Below are 10,784 nucleotides of genomic sequence, written 5' to 3'. Positions count from 1 at the left end.
TCTCTTATTTCTCAGCCACTTTTCTCACTTCTTACTTCTTACGTTTCGCTTTTTACTTTACATTTCTTATTCTTACATGTCAATTCTTATTTTTATTACTCGCATTCCGCTTCTAACTCTTCATTCTTCACTTACTGTTACTTCTCACTTCACGCTACTTATCTCTAACATCTCGTTTCTTACTTTTGGAGTCTCGCTTTTTATTGCTGTTCCAGAGAAAACTACCGCAGTTGTCACTTTATACTTTTTCTCTACTGTTCTACGATGACAGCGCCAAATGTTGGATTTTTGTTTCAGTGTATTGAAGGTTTTCAGACTTGCGATAGAATTATGACAGTTGCAGAAGAACTTTGCGTAACCCGCGAAATGAAAAATTTCGAAAGATCCGCAATACCTCTCAAATTTTACTTCTTGCTTCTCTCTTTTTACATCTCATTTCTCACTTCTCGTGTGTCTCGCTTCTCACTCTTCATTCCTCCCTCCTCACTTCTCGCTGTTCACTTCAGAACTTCCCAATTTCATTGCTTCCTACTTGGCACGTCTCACGTTTCGCTTGCCATTACTAATATCTCATTTCATAACTCTTATAATGAATTATTATCAGTGGCTGGTTTCCTACCCAGCGTAGCCATCATCTAGGCGCTAATGTATATGCACGAACAGCAGCATAAAATTAAACGCCAGAAATGTGTATGGCTATGTATTAAGCATATGCGGTATTTCGAAAAATTTCGTTTTAGGCGGAAGCAACGCACAACTGTCATTTTTATTATTTCACGCATGCTGCGACGCAGCAAAGCTTGTTCAACAAAAATGACAGTTGTGCGCCGCCTCTGAATCGAGTTATGTGCCCCCCGAAAACGCGAGCACTTCGGAACTTGGATTCCGTCAGGAGTGACCTTAAAGTTGCAAAATAACCAGAACGGGTTGGAAGATCATAAACTGTTGAAAGTTCTTTACTCATGATTGTTTTCAGCTCATACTGTCAAAAACAGCTGTTTCTTGCACTTAATTGAAGTCGATTGATGATGGAATTTTCACAACATTTTTTGCATATCTCATATGCACAAACACATATACAAGGACAAACATGCAATCGTTCAGTTGTGATTAAATTATTTCATATCTGGTAAACTACTGCCGTAAAAATTCTGCGGCCACATTTGTGAAATTCAATCTGAAACACATATCTTTGGGCATTTTAGAAAGGTTTACAGGATAATTCTAGTTAACAAATGTATACTATTACCAATTCTCTATCTGCGTATACGCACGGCGGAGAATCCCACTGAATGAAAAAATGAAATCTATGCATTTATTTTCTAATTTCAAGTTAGCTCAATACCATAAAACCACGCTGATAAATGAATATGAAGTATGCTTCTGTTTAATCACATAATTCTCAAGTGAAATAAGGTTTTTAACGAAATTTGAAACGAAAAATCACACAATTTCTATATTTTTATATACGTACTTACTAATATAAAACTGAACTGATTGACCAGCTTTGGGAGCACACGCTCCACGATGTATTCCTTTCAAAACAAATGCTGGGGTATTGCCTTATCGCCAATTGTATTTAAACGGGAATGCGGCGATTTATCATAGACTCTATTATTGGTCGCAAAACAGTTATTTGACTATGAAAAGTTAAATCAAAATTTCGTACATAATCTAAAACCCATTTTATAAAAATTCCGCGGAAAAAAAAATTTAAATTTCGTTTCGTTTCGTAAAATTTCGAATTAAATGGACTGTGGGATACTCCCGGTTCGCACTTCAGCGAAAGCACCCGCGAATCAACTTGTCGGATCAAGCGCGAAACCACCGATGTGATACGGTCACAAATGAATAAATTACGCACTCCTAGGCAAAAACGACAACTGTTTATTTAAAGTTTTGTGGACTGTATTCACTATAACGAACACGCGGCGCACTGCCGACGATCGGTATCACCGGCGGTCGAGATAGAACTAAAACTATACTCCCTACATCTACCTACTACCGGGATGCTGCGAGCATCATCTCTGTAGGCCTTTGGTCGAGAGAGGCTATCGTGTGGCAAACGATGAGAAACAAACCACTGGCCATTGACCAGTTCGCATCTAGTGCGTATTGATACAGTGGTTCGCAAAGAAAATGAATTAATTATCCAACATACCGGCCACCTTGAGTTCACTCAATTCTACTAACTAACATTTCAAAACCTTAATTCTATTAGTTTCAACACTTTCGTCGACGTCGATCTCCTTGGAATCCAAATTCTGTCCGTCCGGTTTCCTAGATGATCACCGCTTACTTCTCGATGACTTCTGGATACTCATACTCCTGCCATGGTGTTGCAACCGTAAGATCCTGACTCGAATACTGCCAAAGAACGAGACGACTTGAATCCGAGACATAACAACAAATGGAATGACATAACTTATCGATCGCCCCCTGGCGATAATGGACGAGATCTCCATTCTGCCAAAGTTTGCCCCGATGGGGCATGTAACGCAGTGCTGGAGTGGCTGTGGTACGGCAAAGTAACGTTGAAGTCTTCGACGAAGTTTTCTGTTAAATAGAAAAACCGATTGGGATCCGGAAAACCATGGGGTGTTGGAGAACATAACTTTAAGCGCGGCCCCTGGCGAATGCGGCATGAAATGCCGTCAGCTGCCAATTGTGCCCCTAATGGGGCCATACTTAGCCTTATTTTCTGCAGTAGATTCTTGGAGACGAACGACGATTGTTGACGGCTAGGGTTGATCTTCACTGATCATGATGACTTCATAACGGTGTGCTAGGGACGGGTCCAAATCTGTTGAAGAATAACAACGCTTTGGATCCGGAATTTGCATTTTAACATGTAGAAACGTAACTCAGTTATCGGCCCCTCGGCAGATGTGACTGGCTAACCACGAGATTGCCAACGGTTGCCCCAAATGAGGGCAGGAAATACTTATTCTGGTTTGTTGTAGACGGATTGATGTTGGGTTGTCCAGGCATACGTGCAGCAGACAGCGACTATCGAAGGAGAGCAGATCAGTTTGTTTCTAACGACACAGAAGAGAATATACGTAACTTGGAGTTAGCCCCCTGGCGATAGCGGCGGGTAACACCGCAAGATGCCAAAGTGCCCCAACGGGGGCGATAATACTTATTTGTTCAGGACCTACTGTCCTTCTGCGGCCGGTTGGCCATCTCGAATAGGAAGAATACAAATCTTCGACACTTCTTTGCGATATGACCCATCTTTTGTACGGACCGTGACTACCCTTACATTCCCGTCAGCACCTGGATGAACCTCCGTGACTCGTCCCAACCTCCATTTCAGCGGTGGAACGTTGTCTTCTTTTAACAGTACCATTGTACCAACAGTGAGGTTGTCCCTGCTTCTCGTCCATCTATTACGACTCTGTAGACTTGATAAATAATCCGTCGACCAACGTCTCCAGATCACCTGACTGTATTGCTGAACCCGCTGCCATCTGCTGAGCCTATTCTCTGGCAGCTCGCTGAGATTTGGTTCAGGCACTGCAGTGAGCGGTCGCTGGATGAGGAAGTGCCCCGGCGTTAAAACCTCCAAATCCGTGGGATCGTTGCTCATTGGAGTTAACGGCCTCGAATTAAGGCAAGCTTCAATCTGTGCGACAACCGTTTGCATTTCATCACACTTCAGCATTCTGTTTCCGATTACTCTCCGCATATGTCCTTTCACTGACTTCACTGCGGCTTCCCACAAGCCGCCGAAATTGGGAGATCTGGCGGGAATGAACTTAAACTCAATTGAGTCTTGAGCCGCTTCCGTTGAAACTCGATCCTGGAACTGATCTTGCCGAAAAATGTTGTGTATCTCGTACAATTGTCTTCGTGCTCCAACAAAGTTGGTAGCGTTGTCGCAAAGTATAAGGACTGGCCTCCCACGTCTTGCGGTGAACCTTCTGAGTGCGGCTATGAAAGCATCGCTGGTGAGATCCATAACGACCTCTATATGCACGGCCTTGCAGGCTAAACATACGAATAGACAAAGGTAGCACTTGACCGGTGCCCCTTTCCGAGTTGCCGGTTGAAGCTCGAACGGACCGCAATAATCTATGCCAACTCGCTGGAATGCAGGCGCTGGTGACACTCGTTCGAGCGGAAGGTCTCCCATCAACTGCTCATGCACGCGTGGCCTTGCTCTGAAGCACCTAATGCACTCGTGTAGGACCCTCCTGGCGAGATTCCGGACGCTCAGCGGCCAAAATCTTTCACGAACGCACGCTATCATCAATAGAGGTCCTCCATGAAGTAGTCGATGATGATAATCAATCAGAATTAGTTTAGTTAACGGATGATGGCTATCCAAGATCATTGGATGTCTGCGACCTGGTGAGATCGGAGCATTTCCGAGCCGGCCACCAACACAGATTATTCCATCGATCATAACAGGGTGAAGATTGTGTAGTTTTGAAGTTGGTCTTACTTCATTTTTAGCTACAATATCCGCCAATTCTAGTGGAAAGCATTCCGATTGGGCTAGCTTCACCAACGCTAGCAGCGCCAAGTTGTGTTCCTCAGCACTCAGTGATCCAGTCCTCCGTTGTTGGCTGTTTCCTTGTTGACAATTTGTAGAAAATCGACGTATCCAGGCGGTCAGTCGAACAAGGTTCAACAAAGAAGAACGAAGTGTAAATACATCACTTGGAGGAAGAGCTTGAAGAGCTGCGGACACAAGTGGCCTCTCCTCCAGAGTTACCGAGTCGAACTGCTGCTCGGGGACCAGTATGTTTTTAGGCCAGTTGCTAACATCCTTTCTAAGCCAATCCGGTCCATGCCACCATAGGGCATTACTCACTAGCTGCGCTGGTGTGGCTCCTCGCGATATGATATCGGCCGGATTTTCAATCCCCGGAACGTGATTCCAGACGCCACCTTTCGTGGCATGCTGAATCTCCGACACACGATTGCTCACGAAGACTTGCCACCTCGATGGGTGTGACGAGATCCAATACTTGACGATCGTTGAATCCGTCCAAAAGAAAGCAGGCGCTGAAATCTCCAGACTGCCTTTGACGTTCTCGTACAGATGAGCCAACAGTAACGCAGCCGACAATTCCAGGCGAGGTGTGGATTGTTTCTTCTTCCTGCGGCTGAGATCTTCCAATGGTGCAACCTTTGACTTGGCCATCATCAAATTGACCGTTATTCTTCCGTCCAAGTTCACACAGCGTAAGTAGACGACAGCTCCGTAGGCCTTGTCGCTAGCATCGCTGAACCCATGGAATTCACAAGTGATCACGTCTTTACCAAAGCCAATCCACCGTGGAACTGACACCGCGTCTAAGTCGGCTAGATTGCTTCTGAACTCTAACCAACGTGAATGTAGATCGGCGCACAGCAGTTCATCCCATGTGTATTTTGCTTTCCAAAGTTCTCGCAGGAATATCTTTCCTTGTACTATTACAGGACCCACTCGTCGAACAGGCGTGCTATTTCGGACAACACAATCCGATGGGTAACATGCCCTTCAGGCTTCCAGTAGGGAACCTTGATCCAAAACTTATCTGCTGCCGGTTCCCATGTGAGACCCAGTGTCTTCACGGTAGCCTTTTCGTCCAGATCAAGAATTTCGCGCTCGTCTCTTAGATCGGGAGGAATTTCAGCCAAAATCGCAGGATTGTTTGTATTCCACTTTCTGAGGTTGAACCCATACTCTTTCAGAAGCTCTAGCACGTCTTTGCATAGCTGCTTCCCTTCTTCTATTGTGTGTGATCCTGCCAGCATATCATCTACATAAAAACACTTTTTAACGACAGCTGCAGCTGCAGGATAGCGCTCCGCACCCTCGTCCGCGCACTTATTCAGGCACCTAGTAGCAGATGATGTGCCATAGGTGACTGTGGTGAGCTTATACGTTTTTAGTGGCTCCTGACTTGAATCCTCCAGAAAATCTTGTGCAGCAACTGATCCGATGCTTGCTGCCATACCATTCGGTACCTTTTTCTGCGTCTCCAACGACCGCGTACCTATGCATCCGGAACCGCAGTAAGATGCTTCGCAGATCATCTTGAACGACCGGCCCAACCATCAATACATCGTTCAAGGACACACCCGTATCCGTTGGACAAGATGCATCAAAAACCACCCTAAGTTTGGTTGTGGTGCTGTCTGGTTTCAGCACACAGTGATGGGGAATGAAGAATTCCGGAGTCGAGTCCTCGTCGTCCGTCTGTACCTCTTTCATGTGTCCCATCTGAACGTACTCATGCATGAATGCCGTGTACATAGCTTTCAATTGCAAATTGGCATCCAGCCGTCTCTCCATAGAGATGAAGCGTTTCTTCGCTATCGCCCTTGAACTCCCTAACTTCTCCAGAACGTGTTTTCTCTTCGGTAACTGAACTCGAAACTTCCCATCAGGGCTCCTTGCAGTTGTTTCCTCGAAAATGGCTTCACAAGCAGATTCCTCGATGGATAAGCAGCTCTTCGTGTGACAGGATTCCAACTCCCAAAACTTCGAGAGTTCTTCAAAAACTTGCTCCGTGGTTACTGAAGACGATGCAACTGTACTGTAGCTGACGCAAGCGGTTTCTGGTAGCTCCCCTGCCACAATCCACCCAAGTTCGGTATCACGTAGAATCGGTCCAGAGTTGGAGAGCTTCAGTTGTGCACTCAGCAGCAGATCGTAAAAAACTGTGACACCCAAGATGACATCGATAGCTCCAGGCTCATTGAAATTCGGATCCGCAAGGCAAACTCCTGTAGGCAGATTCCACGACGAAGTATCGATGTGCTGTTGCGGTAGGCTTGACGTAATCTTCGACAGTACATAGAACTGTACCTCGCAAGACTTGTACTCAGAGTTGCAGGACAGTATTGTTGCTAGAACTGATTGTTTAGCAACAGATAGAGAACCACCCACTCCTTTAACAGGTAAATTCTCACGAAGTCGACGGAAATTTAAACGTTGAGACAGGTTCTCTGTTATTAGTGATATTTGAGACCCGCTGTCCAACAAAGCGCGTGCAAGAACGGTATTTCCGTGACGATCACCGAGCTTCACAATAGCAGTTGACAGTAGTGCAGTTTTTGAGTGGTGGTGTGTTTTGGATTGTGTAGCAGTGTGGTGTACAGTGGAAGGATTGGTGGGAGGTGGCGGACGTGCATTTTGCGAAGACGTACTTGGGATTGGTGTAGTCTGTAGGTGTTGAGAGTTGTTCCGGGTTTGGGCCTGATTCGATTGCTGAAACTGACTGTTCGCGGCTTGAGGTCCTCTGTTGTTCTTCTGGGAGGATGACTGATTCACATTCTGCCCTTGACCTGCAACGTTGACATACGGATGGAGCAGCGTATGATGCCGCTGTCCGCATTTACGACATGTAGACCTCGAACACTCCGCAACGAAATGCCCGGAATGTAAACAATTCAGGCACAATCCAAGTTTCCTGGCAAGCATTTTTCTGTCCACAACTTTAATTTTCCCGAAACTCGTACACTGTTCCACGGAATGTGATCCACCATTGCACACTATGCAACTTCCAGTCGATACGGCAGCATGAACAACGGGGGTTTTGTACGATTTCTTGAACTCACTACTCTTACGCGACGATGTTGATTGTAGAATAGCACAGTGGTTCTCGCCTTGTACGATGGAATATTCTTGGAGCTATGATGCGTTTCCCATTGGCGAAGAGTATCATCGTCCAGCTTCTGGGATAGCATGAAAGCTAACAGTGTACTCCATTGCTCGGTGTCTTCACCCAGTTTCTCCAACTGTTGAAGATTTATCTTGAACGTCATCAAGATATGATTAAGTGCTTGAAAACTCTCAGCTTTCATCGGAGCAACAGCGAACAGTGCTTTCAAATGTTCCTGTGCGATTAGTTTGTGATTCTCGAACTTCGACTCCAGAACTCCCCAAGCGATAGTGTAGTTGGAACTAGTGACCTGGATCTGGTTTACCTGAAGAAGAGCCTCATCCTTCAGGGAAGCACGCAGATAGTTGAACTTATCTATCGTACTGAGTTGGGCGTTATCGTGAATCAAAGAAGTGAAATTGTCACGAAAGTTAATCCATTCCGACAATCTTCCAGAGAACGTTGGAAGCTTCAATTCCGGAAATCGTGTCCGTGACGACTGGGACACTTCCGGTTTCCGCTCAACACCTACTTCGGTAGGTATACTAACCTTCGAAAGAAGCGCCTGCTTCAGACGAAAATACTTGTTTTCAAATTCTTTGAAAATCTCTTCATTCTCTCTTTGGCGAGCTTCGGCCATGGCAGATAGTCTCGAAGCATCCTCTTCGCCGTCGCCAGATGGTCCTTCACCAACATCCAGGTCATCGGTTAACACCTCTATACTAACTCTCACTTCACAGTATTTCTCATAAATTTCGTCCAACTTTTTCACTCTGAGATCCACGGCACCTCTATCACGATCTTCTTGGTACGACAACAGAAACTCCTCTATATTATCGAGCGAAATTCTAGCATGGCGCTCCTGCTTCACCAGCTGTCTCAGATCCGGTACCGGCATCTTTGAAGAATCACTGACCAAACACTGTGAATCACAAACAACTATTCACTCCCGAGACCTGAAGCGACCGAACGATTGACAATTGACAGGCCAAATTGTAAAATCAAATTTATGCAATCTCAAAGTGCACCCAAGGCAATAAATCAACAAACCGGAGAATCTCAAACACCTTCTCCACAGAATGCTACTGATGAGTACAATGCAAATAAATCTCAATCAGAGCTGAAATTTTTCTCTACCGTTCGTAGAGCTTCAGGAATGGCCGGCACAATGCACAAACCGATCCAATCCACCTCGACCACACAATTTCTCACACACACACTGTACTTAGCTTGCTTTCCGGCGATGACCTCCTGGTGTCCTAGGGAATCGAAACTCGATGGTAACGTATACAGCAGATGAACGAAATCCTTCGACGCACCAAACGTTGGTAACTGCACCACTTGTGCAGCAACGAAACCCTGCCAACAGGAATCTTCACTACGCCAGCAAATCACTAAGCACTTCCCACAGCGTGTGTTTAATCGTTTTCTCCCGCGATTATTCAACGGATTGTCGTTGTTCTTTCCGAGACCGAAACACTTTTCATCCGCGGAGAAGCACTAGCCCGAGCCAGTCACTTTATTATCCGGCGTTTACCAAGCCGGTCAAAAACGATTAATTGAACTTGCGCCTATTATTCACTGCGCCATTACAGTGACGAACAATCAGACCGCACTGGTCTATTATACTTGTTCGATGACCTATCGAACCCAAGCGACGCGCGATTATCCGAACAAAGGTCTTCACGGGTCTGGCAAATCCGGATCGCCAGGACCAAAATGTGGGATACTCCCGGTTCGCACTTCAGCGAAAGCACCCGCGAATCAACTTGTCGGATCAAGCGCAAAACCACCGATGTGATACGGTCACAAATGAATAAATTACGCACTCCTAGGCAAAAACGACAACTGTTTATTTAAAGTTTTGTGGACTGTATTCACTATAACGAACACGCGGCGCACTGCCGACGATCGGTATCACCGGCGGTCGAGATAGAACTAAAAACTATACTCCCTACATCTACCTACTACCGGGATGCTGCGAGCATCATCTCTGTACGCCTTTGGTCGAGAGAGGCTATCGTGTGGCAAACGATGAGAAACAAACCACTGGCCATTGACCAGTTCGCATCTAGTGCGTATTGATACAGTGGTTCGCAAAGAAAATGAATTAATTATCCAACATGGACCTTGATTTCGTATCGTTTCGAAGTCTCGAAACTAAATCTATATTTTGTTTCGTTTCGTTTCGAATCAACATAGACATTCTTAATTTCGTTTCGTTTCGTTTCGTTAGGAAAAAGTGTGTTATCGCATACCCTTACTATGTATGGGGGCCCTCCTTAGCCGTGCGGTAAGATGCGCGGCTACAAAGCAAGACCACGCTGAGGGTGGTTGGGTTCGATTCCCGGTGCCGGTCTAGGCAATTTTCGGATTGGAAATTGTCTCGACTTCCCTGGGCATAAAAGAATCGTCGTGCTAGCCTCATGATATACGAATTCAAAAATGGTAACCTGGCTTAGAAACCTCGCAGGTAATAACTGTGGAAGTGCTTAATGAACACTAAGCTGCGAGGCGGCTCTGTCCCAGTGTGGGGATGTAATGCCAATAAGAAGAAGAAGAAGAAGAAGAAGTGTATGGCTAAAGACATACATTTCCAATTGATATTGACTAGGAAATCTGGAATACTTTCCGGGAGCAGATTCAGGGTGTGCAATGGCTTCATCCATCGAGGAGTCATACAATCCGTTAGAGTGAGTTCTCTTTTTCGAAGATTGCTGTGCAACTAGATAAACTAGGAATGATTATTTAATCCGTTAACTCTAGAAGGTTAATCTCAGTTGAATTCAACATACTTGAAACTCCTAGCTCATTAAATCAAAGGCTTGGGAGCTCTTACTAAAATCCTTCTGTGTTCCTTGAATTACCGACCGTAACTCCTAAATCCATCCCTTTTAATCATTCTTGTTCGGTTCAACAATCAAGATATCATAATCGGATGGAAATATTTATGACTGTATTTTTGAAAAGATTTGATGAATATCGGGCATGAACGCGTCCATAACATAAAGTTTACGATATAGATTTTTAAAAACAATGACCCCGTGCATAATATCTATGGTTTTAACCGTTTTAACCAGACTAGAAACGTACGGGGACCAAAATATGGCTACTCCCATTGATCACAAACGAAACCGCGAGGTTTTTTTTTCATTTACTGCGGTTTTAACTTCAAGCACG

At 45.1% G+C, this 10,784-nt stretch overlaps 2 protein-coding genes across 2 annotated transcripts; both read right to left on the bottom strand.

The window, feature by feature from the left end:
• Nucleotides 1–3,157: 3,157 nt before the first annotated feature.
• Nucleotides 3,158–5,155, bottom strand: LOC134209035 (uncharacterized). Its single transcript, XM_062685020.1, has one exon. It carries the CDS (start codon nucleotides 5,153–5,155, stop codon nucleotides 3,158–3,160), a length of 1,998 nt encoding a protein of 665 aa, XP_062541004.1.
• Nucleotides 5,156–5,427: 272 nt separating this feature from the next.
• Nucleotides 5,428–8,502, bottom strand: LOC134209034 (uncharacterized). Its single transcript, XM_062685019.1, has 3 exons — nucleotides 7,561–8,502; nucleotides 6,113–7,327; nucleotides 5,428–6,033 (listed from the first exon to the last, which is right to left on the bottom strand). Exons 1-3 carry the CDS (start codon nucleotides 8,500–8,502, stop codon nucleotides 5,428–5,430), a joined length of 2,763 nt encoding a protein of 920 aa, XP_062541003.1.
• Between the last annotated feature and the right edge of the window lie 2,282 nt (nucleotides 8,503–10,784).

Source organism: Armigeres subalbatus, chromosome 2 (assembly GCF_024139115.2).
Source record: "Armigeres subalbatus isolate Guangzhou_Male chromosome 2, GZ_Asu_2, whole genome shotgun sequence".
NCBI lineage: Eukaryota > Metazoa > Arthropoda > Insecta > Diptera > Culicidae > Armigeres > Armigeres subalbatus.
This window is presented reverse-complemented; position numbering and strand designations above follow the sequence as displayed.

Excerpts from the sequence above, each read along its gene's own strand:
- LOC134209035 (XM_062685020.1), bottom strand. The coding sequence starts at position 5,155 with ATGGCCAAGTCAAAGGTTGCACCATTGGAAGATCTCAGCCGCAGGAAG.
- LOC134209034 (XM_062685019.1), bottom strand. The coding sequence starts at position 8,502 with ATGCCGGTACCGGATCTGAGACAGCTGGTGAAGCAGGAGCGCCATGCT. Across the intron at positions 7,328-7,560 it reads AACATCGTCGCGTAAGAGTA|CGGCATCATACGCTGCTCCA; the intron begins GTGAGTTCAAGA and ends AAATGCGGACAG. Across the intron at positions 6,034-6,112 it reads GCACCACAACCAAACTTAGG|ATGATCTGCGAAGCATCTTA; the intron begins GTGGTTTTTGAT and ends CGGTCGTTCAAG.